This window comes from Nerophis lumbriciformis, linkage group LG07, assembly GCF_033978685.3.
Source record: "Nerophis lumbriciformis linkage group LG07, RoL_Nlum_v2.1, whole genome shotgun sequence".
Taxonomy (NCBI): Eukaryota; Metazoa; Chordata; class Actinopteri; order Syngnathiformes; family Syngnathidae; genus Nerophis; species Nerophis lumbriciformis.
In genome coordinates, this window is record NC_084554.2 from 47,835,001 (window position 1) to 47,850,000 (window position 15,000).

The window sequence follows — 15,000 nt, forward strand, 5'->3', positions numbered from 1 at the left end:
TATTGCTTTTTTTTAGCACTGATACAAAAAATGCCAGTCAAAGACCAGCCATGTGACAGTAGCTGTATTGCTTTTTTTTAAGCACTGATACAAAAAATGCCAGTCAAAGATCCACCATGTGACAGTATCTCTATCTCTTTTTTTAGCACTGATACAAAAAATGCCAGTCAAAGATCCGCCATGTGACAGTAGCTCTACAACTTTTTTTTAGCACTGATTCAAAAAATGCCAGTCAAAGATCCGCCATGTGACAGTAGCTCTATTGCTTTTTTTAGCACTGACACAAAAAATGCCAGTCAAAGATCCGCCATGTGACAGTAGCTCTATTGCTTTTTTTGTAGCACTGATACAAAAAATGCCAGTCAAAGATCCACCATGTGACAGTAGCTCTATCTCTTTTTTAGCACTGATACAAAAAATGCCAGTCAAAGATCCGCCATGTGACAGTAGCTCTACAACTTTTTTTAGCACTGATTCAAAAAATGCCAGTCAAAGATCCGCCATCTGACAGTAGCTGTATTACTTTTTCTAGCACTGATACAAAAAATGCAAGTCCAAGATCCACCATGTGACAAAAGCTCTATTGCTTTTTTTAGCACTAATACAAAAAATGCCAGTCAAAGACCACCCATGTGACAGTAGCTGTATTGCTTTTTTTTCAGCACTGATACAAAAAATGCCAGTCAAAGATCCGTGATGTGAGAGTAGCACTATTGGTTTTTTTTAGCACTGATACAAAAAATGCCAGTCAAAGATCCATGATGTGACAGTAGCCCTATTGCTTTTTTTTAGCACTAATTCAAAAAATGCCAGTCAAAGAGCCGCCATCTAACAGTACCTCTATTGCTTTTTTGTAGCACTGATACAAAAAATGCCAGTCAAAGATCCGCCATGTGACAGTAGCTATTTTGCTTTTTGTAGCACTGATACAAAAAATGCCAGTCAAAGATACGCCATGTGACAGTAATAATAATAATAATAATACCTGGGATTTATATAGCGCTTTTCTAAGTACCCAAAGTCGCTCATCAATCGTAGCTCTATTGCATTTTTTTAGCACTGATACAAAAAATGCCAGTCAAAGATCTGCAATGTGAGAGTAGCACTATTGCTTTTTTTTAGCACTGATACAAAAAATGCCAGTCAAATATCCATTATGTGACAGTAGCCCTATTGCTTTTTTTTTTAGCACTAATACAAAAAATGCCAGTCAAAGAGCCGCCATGTAACAGTACCTCTATTGCTTTTTTGTAGCACTGATACAAAAAATGCAAGTCAAAGATCCACCATGTGACAGTAGCTCTATTGCTTTTTTAGCAATGATACAAAAAATGCAAGTCAAAGATCCGCCATGTGACAGTAGCTCTATTGCTTTTTTTTAGCACTGACACAAAAAATGCCAGTCAAAGAGCCGCCATGTAACAGTACCTCTATTGCTTTTTTTTTAGCACTGATACAAAAAATGCCAGTCAAAGATACGCCATGTGACAGTAGTTCTATTGTTTTTTTTAGCACTGATACAAAAAATGCCAGTCAAAGATCCGCGATGTGAGCGTAGCACTATTGCTTTTTTTTAGCACTGATACAAAAAATGCCAGTCAAAGATCCGCGATGTGAGAGTAACACTATTGCTTTTTTTAGCACTGATATAAAAAATGCCAGTCAAAGATCCGCCATGTGACAGTAGCTATTTTGCTTTTTGTAGCACTGATACAAAAAATGGCAGTCAAAGATACGCCATGTGACAGTAGCTCTAATGCTTTTTTTTAGCACTGATACAAAAAATACCAGTCAAAAATCCGCGATGTGAGAGTAGCACTATTGCTTTTTTTTTAGCACTGATACAAAAAAATGCCAGGCAAAGATGCACCATGTGACAGTAGCTGTATTGCTTTTTTAGCAATGATACAAAAAATGCAAGTCAAAGATCCGCCATGTGACAGTAGCTCTATTGCTTTTTTTTTAGCACTGACACAAAAAATGCCAGTCAAAGAGCCGCCATGTAACAGTACTTCTATTGCTTTTTTTTTAGCACTGATACAAAAAATGCCAGTCAAAGATACGCCATGTGACAGTAGTTCTATTGTTTTTTTTAGCACTGATACAAAAAATGCCAGTCAAAGATCCGCGATGTGAGCGTAGCACTATTGCTTTTTTTAGCACTGATACAAAAAATGCCAGTCAAAGATCCGCGATGTGAGAGTAACACTATTGCTTTTTTTAGCACTGATATAAAAAATGCCAGTCAAAGATCCGCCATGTGACAGTAGCTATTTTGCTTTTTGTAGCACTGATACAAAAAATGGCAGTCAAAGATACGCCATGTGACAGTAGCTCTATTGCTTTTTTTTAGCACTGACACAAAAAATGCCAGTCAAAGAGCCGCCATGTAACAGTACTTCTATTGCTTTTTTTTAGCACTGATACAAAAAATGCCAGTCAAAGATACGCCATGTGACAGTAGTTCTATTGTTTTTTTTAGCACTGATACAAAAAATGCCAGTCAAAGATCCGCGATGTGAGCGTAGCACTATTGCTTTTTTTTAGCACTGATACAAAAAATGCCAGTCAAAGATCCGCGATGTGAGAGTAACACTATTGCTTTTTTTAGCACTGATATAAAAAAATGCCAGTCAAAGATCCGCCATGTGACAGTAGCTATTTTGCTTTTTGTAGCACTGATACAAAAAATGGCAGTCAAAGATACGCCATGTGACAGTAGCTCTAATGCTTTTTTTTAGCACTGATACAAAAAATACCAGTCAAAAATCCGCGATGTGAGAGTAGCACTATTGCTTTTTTTTAGCACTGATACAAAAAAATGCCAGGCAAAGATGCACCATGTGACAGTAGCCCTATTGCTTTTTTTTATTACTGATACAAAAAATGCCAGGCAAAGATGCACCATGTGACAGTAGCCCTATTGCTTTTTTTAGCACTGATGCAAAAAATGCCAGTCCAAGATCCGCCATGTGACAGTGGTTCTATTGCTTCTTTTAGCACTGATACAAAAAAGGCCAATCTAAGATCCACCATGTGACTAAAGCTGTGTTATTTCATAGCACTGATAGAAAAAGCGCTAGTCAAAGATCCGCAAAATTAAAGGAGGTCTCTGTGTTTTTAATGACCTTTGGCAAAAATACAAATCAAAGATCTTCAATAAACAAGAGCTCTTTGCTATTTTTAAGCACTGCTACAAAAAAATGCCAGTCTAAGATAGTTCATGTGACATGAGCGCTCTGCTGTTTTTATACACCTACTGTAAAAATTGTAGTTAAAGATCTTCTGTTTAACCAGAGAGAGCATTCTCCTATTTTTCGTTACCTAGTCAGACTTCATTGTTGGGCAGGATTGTGTTGAATAATCCTGGTCTAGATTGATCTTCCCGTGTAAGAACCAGCAAAGTCCAGCCAGTGTGTGATGTCCTTTCCTCTGGCAGGTGAATTACCGCCCCAAGGTGCTGGTTAAAGGAGCTCCTTTGTCTCTGTACTCTCAGCTTCCTGACACCAAGGAGCTCCAGTTTGCCAGAGAGATGACTGAGCTGCAGAGTCAGGTACCACGGACGGGACTCGGGGTTCTGTGTCACCCTATGAAGTGACGGGCGGTCTTTGTGGTCCACTAGAGCAAGTACCAAGAAGACGGCAGAAGAAGGCTCGGCCAGTCCTTCTACTCTCAGCTTCCGCAGACCATGGAGACGCAGTTTGCCAAAAATGTCGCTGAGCTACAGAGCGAGGTGAGGCAGTGTTTCCCACAGGGCAGGCATCTATTTGTGGTGGTGTGGTTGGGGGGGGGGGGGGGGTGGTGTGGTTGGGGGGGGGGGGGGGGGGCGGCAGCGGCGATGACCAAGAAGAACGCGGAGTTGGAATATAATTACAACCCTTTATGTACATATTTAAATACAGATTTGCACAATTAGTTATTCACTGAAATATATTTATTAATTGTGGTTCTTACAAAAAATATATCTTATAAAATATAAAAGCTAAAATGTCTCTTAAAGCTCTGCCCCTTTAATTAGTGCACACTAAATAATTTAACTTTAGCCTTCTACTACAACCATATTATTTACCAGCAACATAAAGTGAAACAGAGGCAGAGGTGTCCTGCCACAGTCAGTCAACCTCCTCCTCCTCCTCCTCCTGCTGCTGCTGAACAGGTCGCACTGGAGCTAGTCGCTCTATGTTTTGTCGTGGTCCTCTCTATAAGGCACATAAGAATATAAATTAGGACCCTTTTCATGAGAAAAATGCATTTCTAATCTGACCCTGCTTTATTTTTCAGTGTTTGCTGAGTCTCACCTGTTCCCTCCGCCCTAATTTTTCTACTTGCCCCAATATTTTTACTTGTCCTGCCTAGGTTTTTTTCTGGCTGTGTAGTGCTCATGGCTTATATCTTACTAAAATCCTTCCCGTTGACTATTTACAACACAACACAGTATTTATTATTATTATTATCTATAATTACATTTAAATGGCATTGCATACATGTAAAATTAAATGCTATTTCACATTATTTGACCAGTAGCAGTTACACCCATCTGAACAGGTCAGCCACCTGTTTAAAGCCCGATCACAGTTGAAATCTTGAAATGAAGGGCCTTTAATGGCCAAAACATTAACCTGGACAACATTTTAACAGCTGGTTGGCTCAGATTTTATTCTTTTCATTGCATTCACATGCTGCAGTGGACAGTGGACATTTTAGCTTGAGTATTAATGTAGTATCTGAAGCACCGTCTCCACGTGTGTTTATTGACAACAGGGTTATAACCTGGACACGTTAGCTCGTCGGTATGAAAACAGGTGACTATTACTGCGTGCGTCTGCCCCGGACCCGAGTCAAACAGCGGCGGTGTTAATGAAGCAGCGTCAGGCTGCTCACCGTCAGTGAAACGCTCGTTGAAATCGCGGATTAACGTTAAATATATGACGAGCCGCGAGCGATGCAGCTATAACCTATCTACCTATAACATATATTACCCTCGTATTTTGATCCCGTCCGTCCGTCCGTCCCTCTTCTTCTTCTTCTTCTTCTGGCCCACCAGGTGAATTAAGTGCTATTGGCGGAGTTACAATGCATAGTAGGCTACCGCCACCTACTGCACCGGAGTTGTAACTACAAGGTCCATTCACAGACAGAGTCCCATTGCTTTTATGAGCGGTCGAGCGAGTCAAAAGCCGAAAAATCCATTTGTGGCGGACGTAATTCTTTCGTGGCGGGCCGCCACAAATAAATGAATGTGTGGGAAACACTGTGAGGTCATCACGAAACTGCTGGTCTTGCCGCCTTCTCTCGTGCAGATGGTGGCGTGGTTATGTGTCGAGTCAAGGGTGACGCCGGTGAGGATCGTTGAACAAAAATATTATTGCTCAAGTGATTGAGCAGCGAGACACCAGCTCTTATAAGCAAAACTGATCGTTCAGTTCTTGGTACAGAAGTTGACTCCATCACCACTATGTTTGTGTATGTGAGTGGTCCCTAAGTGTCTGGCTTAGGCCATAACTAACTTTTGACTTTAACTTGGGGCGGTATAGCTCGGTTGGTAGAGCGGCCGTGCCAGCAACTTGAGGGTTGCAGGTTCGATCCCCGCTTCCGCCATCCTAGTCACTGCCGTTGTGTCCTTGGGCAAGACACTTTACCCACCTGCTCCCAGTGCCACCCACACTGGTTTAAATGTAACTTAGATATTGGCTTTCACAATGTAAAGCGCTTTGAGTCACTTGAGAAAAACCGCTATATAAATGTAATTCACTTCACTTCACTTCAACTTAACATGTACCGTATTTTTCAGACTATAAGGTGCACTTAAAGGCCTACTGAAATGCGATTTTCTTATTTAAACGAGGATAGCAGGTCCATTCTATGTGTCATACTTGATCATTTCGCGATATTGCCATATTTTTGCTGAAAGGATTTAGTAGAGAACATCGACGATAAAGTTTGCAACTTTTGGTCGCTGATAAAAAAGCCTTGCCTGTACCGGAAGTAGCAGACGAGTAGCGTGACGTCACAGGTTGTGGAGCTCCTCACATCCGCACATTGTTTACAATCATGGCCACCAGCAGCGAGAGCGATTCGGACGGAGAAAGCGACGATTTCCCCATTAATTTGAGCGAGGATGAAAGATTTGTGGATGAGGAAAGTGAGAGTGAAGGACTAGAGGGCAGTGGGAGCGATTCAGATAGGGAAGATGCTGTGAGAGGCGGGTGGGACCTGATATTCAGTTGGGAATGACTAAAACAGTAAATAAACACAAGACATATACATACTCTATTAGCCACAACACAACCAGGCTTATATTTAATATGCCACAAATTAATCCCGCATAACAAACACCTCCCCCCTCCCGTCCATATAACCCGCCAATACAACTCAAACACCTGCACAACACACTCAATCCCACAGCCCACAGTACCGTTCACCTCCCCAAAGTTCATACAGCACATATATTTCCCCAAAGTCCCCAAAGTTACGTACGTGACATTCTCATAGCGGCACGCACGTACGGGCAAGCGATCAAATGTTTGGAAGCCGCAGCTGCATGCGTACTCACGGTACCGCGTCTGCGCATCCAACTCAAAGTCCTCCTGGTAAGAGTCTCTGTTGTCCCAGTTCTCCACAGGCCAATGGTAAAGCTTGACTGTCATCTTCCAGGAATGTAAACAATGAAACACCGGCTGTGTTTGTGTTGCTGCAGTCGGCCGCAATACATCGCTTCCCACCTACAGCTTTCTTCTTTGCTGTCTCCATTGTTCATTGAACAAATTGCAAAAGATTCACCAACACAGATGTCCAGAATATTGTGGAATTTTGCGATGAAAACAGACGACTTAATAGCTGGCCACCATGCTGTCCCAAAATGTCCTCCACAATCCGTGACGTCAGGCGCTGACGTCATCATACCGAGACGTTTTCAGCAGGATATTCCGCGCGAAATTTAAAATTGCACTTTAGTAAGCTAACCCGGCCGTATTGGCATGTGTTGCAATGTTAAGATTTCATCATTGATATATAAACTATCAGACTGCGTGGTCGGTAGTAGTGGGTTTCAGTAGGCCTTTAAAATGATTTCATTTTCTCAAAACTTGACAGTGCGCCTTATAACCTGGTGTACCTAATGTACGGAATAATTTTGGTTGTGCTTACCGACCTTGAAGCTATTTTATTTGGTACATGGTGAAATGATAAGTGTGACCAGTAGATGGCAGTCACACATATGAGATACGTGTAGACTGCAATATGATGTCAGTCACACATAAGAGATACGTGTACCAAAATGTTATATGTTCCATTGACAATATAGAACATTACTCACGGCGCTCAAAAATCTATCAAAATGTTTTAGTAGGACTCTGGTAAGCTATGAAGCCACACCGCTTGATGGATTGTACTGTGCTTCAACATAGGAGTATTATTATGGTGTGTGTGTATAAGATAAGACATATTATCTGCCGTTTTGTTTCGCAATATTATGCAAAAACAACTTTTCTTACCTTCTGGTACCTGCTGATCTGTATTTGGGATCTGCATAAGTCCTGAAAATTTACGCACCTCCAACTTTTGTAATACATGGCGACACCGTAGTCGATAAGCTTCTTCTTTTTCTCTATCTTCTTGTTATGGGACATTCATCCTCCTCCAATGCCATTTCTAATATAAAGTAGTGTAAAGTTCTTACTTATATCTGTCAGTAAACTCACCATGAAAGTGCTAAAACATACCGGTGTAGTGAGTTTACATTATTCACCCAAAGAACTTTAGTTATTAGAGAGTTCCGGTCGGACGGTTTGTCACGGGACACATTTCCGGCGTTGTTGTTGCACTAGTGAGCCACGGATGAGGAGATGCTGCTCCGTTATTGATTGAAGTAAAGTTTGAATGTCATTAAAACAAGTTAGCTCCATCTTTTGACACTTCTTCCACTCCCGTCCTTGCACGCTACACCGCTACAACAAAGACGCTGATCTGAAAAGATGATCTGTAAAACATAATCTAAGCAACATTTTGACCTAAGAACCACCATTACATGTTATGTAGACCACAAGGAAGTCTTTTACATTTAGAAAAAAATAAAATAATAATATGACCCCTTTAATGCGCCAGATAATTTGTATGAAAATAGACCTGTCTAGACCCGCTCATCGGCAGTGCGCCTTATAATCCGGTGCGCCCTATGTTATGGAGAATACGGTACGTCCGGTACTCCTGGAGAACTGGTCGAATCCTTGCAAACCATTGCCAGATTCAAGGGTCCTCTCTTGTGGAATGTCTGTTAACATAAATGTGCATGTTAGTGCTGGTGCCTCACAATAAGAAAGTCCTGGGTTCAATCCCTCTGTGTGGAGTTTGCATGTTCTCCCCGTGACTGCGAGCGTTCCCTCCGGGTTCCTTCCACCTCTAATAGGTTGATTGACAACACTAAATTGGCCCGAATGTGTGAATGTGAGTGTGAATGTTGTCTATCTGTGTTGGCCCTGCCGTGAACTGGCGACATGTCCAGGGTGTACTCTGCCTTTTGCCCGAATACAACTGGGATAGGCTCCAGCCACCCCTGTGACCCCAAGAGGGACAAGCGGTAGAAAAACGGATGAACGGATGCATGTCACGTAAAATGTCCGTACTTTATTACCTGCCCACAATGATGGACCACTGGCTTTCTGCTTGCTCCAAAGGACTGTAATTTGCCAAAATCTGGAAAAACATGTTATTTTATAGTCTAGCACAGGGGTCGGCAAGCCGCGGCTCTTTAGCGCACCCCTAGTGGCTCTCTGGAGCTTTTTAAAAAAATGTATGAAAAATGGAAAAAGATGAGGGGAAAAAATATATATTTTTGTTTTAATATGGTTTCTGTAGGAGGCCAAACATGACACAAACCTCCCTAATTGTTACAAAGCACACTGTTTATATTAAACATGCTTCACTGATTCGAGTATTTGGCGAGCGCCGTTTTGTCCTACTAATTTTGGTGGTCCTTGAACTCACCGTAGTTTGTTTACATGTATAACTTTCTCCGACTTTCTAGGACGTGTTTTATGCCACTTCTTTTTCTGTCTCATTTTGTCCACCAAACTTTTAAGGTTGTGCATGAAAGGTGAGTTTTGTTGATGTTATTGACTTGTGTGGAGTGCTAATCAGACATATTTGGTCACTGCATGACTGCAAGCTAATCGATGCTAACAGGCTATTTAGGCTAGCTATATGTACATATTGCATGATTATGCCTCATTTGTAGCTATATTTGAGGTTATTTAGTTTCCTTTAAGTCCTCTTAATTCCATGACACACTATCTGTATGTAATATGGCTTTTAATTTTTTGCGGCTCCAGACAGATTTGTTTTAGTATTTTTGGTCCAATATGGCTCTTTCAACACTTTGGGTTGCCGACCCTTGGTCTAGCAGATGTGTGAATGTGAGTGTGAATGTTGTCTGTCTATCTGTGTTGGCCCTGCGATGAGCTGGCGACTTGTCCAGGGTGTACCCTGCCTTTTGCCCGAATGCAGCTGCGATAGGCTCCAGCCACACCCGCGACCCCAAGAGGCACAAGCGGTAGAAAACGGATGGATGGTTGGATGCATGTCACGTAAAATGTCCGTACTTTATTACCTGATGATGGACCACTGTGTGGCAGAACTGACTCTCTGCTTGCTCCAAAGGAATTTAATTTGCCACAATCTGGGGGAACATGTTATTTCATAGTCTAGCAGACAGGCCCGGCCCTAACCAATCTGGCGCCCTAGGCAAGATTTTAGGTGGCATATACACCCCCCCCCACATCGGCAGTGAAGTGTATATACTCACAAGAACCCGAATAGCTTTGTCTTTGACCTTTTTTTTTTACTTACAACTATACCTAATATATAAAGGGGTGGAAAAGTGACTATTACCTGCAGGGCAAACATTAGCTAACCAGAAGGCAATAATGTAAACAAAAAACACCTGCTTAAAATATCTAATACAAATGTCCCTGAGGAATGTAAGGTGGGAGTACTGTAATTACCTAACGTTACATTATTATTTTCCATAACAATTTAGCCCCCTCCACAATATTAACCCGACGTTAAAACAGAACTAGCTATTTATTGATTAGCAATTGCCGAATCATGTAACATTAGCTTAATGCTAAAAAGCCAGGTTACTATCACATTCTGTAACAGACAAATAATTTCATGTAGGCTAACGTTACCTACCTGCTACCTCTGTCTTTTTCTCGTTTCTCCTCCTCTTCTTTTCTCTTTTTTCTTCCCTGGGCACCTGACAGTTTTGGCCGTTTTGACATCTTGTGTTGATGTTTTGATGTGGTGACGTCCAAAAAGAGTCATGATACGGGAAGGGAGGGGGCGCACCGTGCGGGGGGAGGAGGGGGGACGTAATGATGTAACAAATAATATTTCTATTAAATAGGCTTTACTTTGCATTTTAATTACCGGTAACGTGAGATTATTTTTTGTATTTAGAAATAATAGTAACAACTTTTTTTTTTCTTTTTTTTTTCTCCAACATTTGTGGCACTGGCATGGCGCCCCCTGATGGACGGCGCCCTTAGCATTTGCCTATACGGCCTATGCCATGGGCCGGCCCTGCTAGCAGATACTACACGCCCCACAGCCAAAACTCACTTTGTCATCTTTCCACCATCAGCGCCTCTACAAGGAGGCGGGGCACAAGAGCAAGGCATTGTACTCGCTTCTGCCGGAGACCCTGGAGACGGCGCACGCCAAGGACGCCCGCGAGCTCGCCAGCGAGGTGACGACCGCTTTTCGTCCCGAGGACATCACGAGCGACGTCTGATCCCTCATCTCTCCGCAGGTGAAGTACAAAGAGGACGGTAAGAAGGAAATGAGCGTCAACTTGTACTCGCTGCTGCCCGAAACCATGGAGACGCAACACGCTAAGGAGGCATCGGCACTGCGGAGCGAGGTACGTCGCATGACTGTGCGGTGACGAGGTGAGCGCGACTGACGCCTTCACGCTGGTCCACAGGTGAAGTACAAAGAAGGAGTTGAGCAGAAGAGCACTTTGTACCATCATCTCCCGGAGACCGCCGAGACCAAACTGGCGAAGGAGCTATCCCAGCTGCAGAGCGAGGTACCGCCTCCGGAGCATTCAGGTGTTGAGTGTGGCGCTACCGTTGCTTTCTTGCAGGTGAAGTACAAAGAAGGAGGGAAGAAGGAGATCAGCAAGAGTCTCTACTCCTCGCTGCCTGACACGTTGGACACGCAGCACGCTAAAGACGCCGCGCTCCTGCTGAGTCAGGTGCATCAGCTGTGTGTGTTAATTAGAGCAAAGATCTGGACTCCAGTCAGACTCGACTTTGATGACTTTGGACTTGACTTGACAGTACAGTGGAACCTTGATTTACGAACTTCATTGGTTCTTGAACAGGGTTTGTAAATCGATTTGTAGAGTGAAGCAAATTTCTCTATAAGAAACAATGTGCCGTAAATTCCAAACTATAAGACGCTACTTTTTTCCTCAACTTTGAACTATGCGGCTTCTAATTTATGGATTTTTCTTCGCTGAAGGCCAAAATAAAAATGGTTTAAAAAAAAAACTAACACGCAAATACACTGATTTTTATGTTGAAGAGGTTCATTCATCAGAATGTGTTTTATTGTTTGTGCTGTGGCGCCATCTTTTGGACGAGTTTGCTCACTGCAGGTGCTGCAGTCTCATTCCATTTAGTGCTTTGAACCGGAAGTAGAGTCCCGTAAGCCTTCGAGCAGTCCGTAGCGTTTCTATTCGTATGGATTTGTCAGTCATCACTCTAAGCAGCGTTTATAAGTTTTGCAATATAACTAAAATAATTCATACTTACTAAACCGTCCCATATGTGATGTCCGTAAGTGTGTTTTATGCATATTACTACTTGCTATCGTAATGTAGATATGCTAGCGTCGTTATCATTAGCTAATATGGCAACACATTTATGAATGTCTGTCTTAGTATTATTAATTTACAACTGCATTTTTTTAGTTTTGTTTCACAAATTCCTCGGTAAAGTCCCCAAAACGTCATCGTGGACTTATGTCTGTTTAGCTGATTGAAGAGCTAGCTTCCACAGCTAGTCGGTGCATGACGATGACTTCTGTTTTGTTTAAACAGCCGTTTTACTTCCTTGTTACAGGCACTGTTTGGAAACAATTAACGTATATAAATAAACATTTACAGAATCTTTCTGTGCACCGGTATATCGGATATCTGCGGCTTATAGTCTGGTGCGGCTAATATATGTAAAACCTTTTTCACAAAAATTTAGTGGGTGCGGTTAATATATCGTCCATATTTTAGTGAAGGTTTGTACAGTTTGAACATAATATAAAGTGTTGTACAGTACTGCATATTAAATAAACATGACAAGGAGGTGACCAAAACGATGACGACGACAATCTGAACTGTCTTGAATGCGCTCCTCTGCCAACACATGCACACACACGGAAATCCTTTTGGTGCCCTTACAAACGATCAGAAATCACAGAAGTCCTTAACTTTAACGACCATATCGGTACAATAATAAACGTTTTAAAAAGTAAAATCCACATCGCAAAGGAGGAGCTGACGAGGAAGGAGCAGACAGGCAGGGAGAGAGAAGGAAAAGATCGGGGGAAGGGGCCATGTGTGTGTGCTGAAAGAGACATATATTCCGCTGTGAAATAAGTCTGCTTTGGCATATTTTTTCCCGAGAAGCCCAGCCCCATTACAATTAAAACTTGCTGTGGTATGAAGCCCGCTTCAACGATTGAGCGCCATTAATTTACTCTTCGCAAATAGTCTTTTTTTTTTTTTCCAACTCCACAGCAATTTCCTCCTTCATGCGGCCATTGTCTTTTTGGGACTCATATTGAGTTAGTTAAGTAAACAAAACTTATCAAAAAACAAAAAACGACAGAAAAGGGCATACATGCTGAAGGGCTGAAAAATGACTAGCAGTGTATATATATTTATTTATATATTTATATATATATATATATATATATATATATATATATATATATATATATATATATATATATATATATATATATATATATATATATATATATATATACTGTGTGTATGTATATATGTATATTAATGTATTTAAATATATGAATATGTAAATATATATATGTATATGTATACATAGAGGGGTTCATAAATCAATGTTTTATTGTATCATCAAAGATTTGCAACTTGACTTGGACTTTGACATTACTGACTTGAACTTCAGCATTAAAACATAAGACTGGAGAGGTTGGGTTTTCGACTGTAATACACAAAATATATACTTTGAAGACAAAGTCGATACAACTGTGATTATCTTGCCAATGTGACACATTGGATATCAGGGTCAAAGATAGCATGCGACACTAATAAGTAAGTACTTCATGTCAACATTGTGCACTTTCTCAAGTCAGAAAGTCCTTTGCAGCATCATTTGACATTGGTCGCACATGCGTAGAGGAAAACGGGCGACGAATTGACGACTAAACAATCTGTCTAAGCAAAATTAGAACGCAACACTATACAGTGGAGGGAATAATACACACTAACTAACAATTAACATGTCATAAAACAAGACTTTATGTTGTACAAATTGCGACGCAAAGGACAATGGCAAATCGGACCTCCCCAGAAACTCCAGTGCAGGCTGCCATAGCATGTCCATGGGGCGGCCATCTTAGTCAGGGCAACGGTCAAATTCAATGCCTGCCTGCTCATTTTTCAACCGACTTTCATGCGGTTTACGTTATCGGCAAATGTCAAAAGGTGTGTTTTCTTTTTTTTTTTTTAAATGTTTCTGAATTTTTTTTTTAAAATTTCATATAGTTTAATAAACTGTTCAAACTTAGTGTTTATAAAGTACAAGGAATAAAAACCCGATAAACATTTTGAACCTTATTGAAAAAAGAGATAACTTTATCATATTATTATGTAAATCAAAACACACTTAACTGTTTATGAAAGCTTTATTTATTATTTATGTATGTATTTAAAGTGTATTTACTTACTCATTTATTATTCACTGTTGTGTTACTGATTGAGTACAAACAAATGTGTTAGAAATTGCTATGAAAAGAAAAGGGCAAAGATTAAATAGGTAATGCTTTTTCCTACTCCTTTTCGGACCTGCTGTGGTGAGAAACCTGAAATATATGTGATGTATCATATTATAACTGTATGCATCTTCAAAATAAACTAACACAATAACCATTCTTACGGATAAAACTGTATTTATATCTTAAATGGGCTTGTCGGTGGGGACGTGAGAATTTCCTCTTGTGAATAATTGTTATTTACATAAATAATTGCTAAAGTTATGTGTTTATTGTAAGAATTGCCACTTCGAGCTATATGACACTGGATTAATTGTAATTAAGAATATCATATTTAAATGCATTGGCTATAATTGATAAATACAGTAAACAGACCATGGTTCAGATAAGCGGCATATTATTTTAACTCTAGCAATGACTTGACAGTGTCAATGACTTGGAAGGACTCAAAAATATCAAGTCTGTGACTTGACTTGGACTGGGGATTAAAAACTTGAGTCTTACAATATATTGACTTACTCGCATCTCCGGATCAGAAAAAGTACACCGAGAGCAGTAAGAAGGAGATGTCCCACAGCCTGTTCTCCACCCTGAGTGACACATCTGAAATCACCCTGGCCAAAGAGATGAAGGACATCCTGAGCGAGGTGATGATGCACACGACAAGATGTTGACTCTCTGTGGCCTTTGAAGAGTCCTGATATGGTTCTCTTCCCGCAGAGGAAATACAAAGAGAGCGGCAGGAAGCAGCTCGCTCAGAGCCTCTACTCCCGACTGGCGGATACGGCAGAGACGCGCTTTGCCAAGAGCGTTTCTGAGCTGCAGAGCGAGGTGAGACAAGTCTGGACAGACAAGCTAAATCATACAAAAACGAAAAATTCTATTAATGTTTTATTTTGAGAATGATATGCTCATTTTCTTTAGAAGAGTGCTTGCACTCGCAACTTTCTTTGGCCCCATGTCATA

General features: G+C 41.0%; 2 protein-coding genes across 2 annotated transcripts in view; both read left to right on the top strand.

The window, feature by feature from the left end:
• The window catches only part of LOC133609931 (uncharacterized), a 22,950-nt gene extending 12,161 nt beyond the window's left edge, over nt 1–10,789 (top strand). The window contains exons 9-11 of the mRNA XM_061966002.1: nt 3,440–3,553; nt 3,623–3,733; nt 10,640–10,789. Coding sequence (XP_061821986.1) covers nt 3,440–3,553; nt 3,623–3,733; nt 10,640–10,789 — 375 coding nt within the window. The remainder of the gene's footprint in view (nt 1–3,439; nt 3,554–3,622; nt 3,734–10,639) is intronic.
• The window catches only part of LOC133609410 (uncharacterized), a 68,242-nt gene continuing 63,887 nt past the window's right edge, over nt 10,646–15,000 (top strand). The window contains exons 1-6 of the mRNA XM_061964979.2: nt 10,646–10,744; nt 10,808–10,918; nt 10,982–11,086; nt 11,144–11,254; nt 14,571–14,681; nt 14,755–14,865. Of these exons, the coding sequence (XP_061820963.1) occupies nt 10,838–10,918; nt 10,982–11,086; nt 11,144–11,254; nt 14,571–14,681; nt 14,755–14,865 (519 nt within the window). The 5' untranslated portion in view covers nt 10,646–10,744; nt 10,808–10,837. The remainder of the gene's footprint in view (nt 10,745–10,807; nt 10,919–10,981; nt 11,087–11,143; nt 11,255–14,570; nt 14,682–14,754; nt 14,866–15,000) is intronic.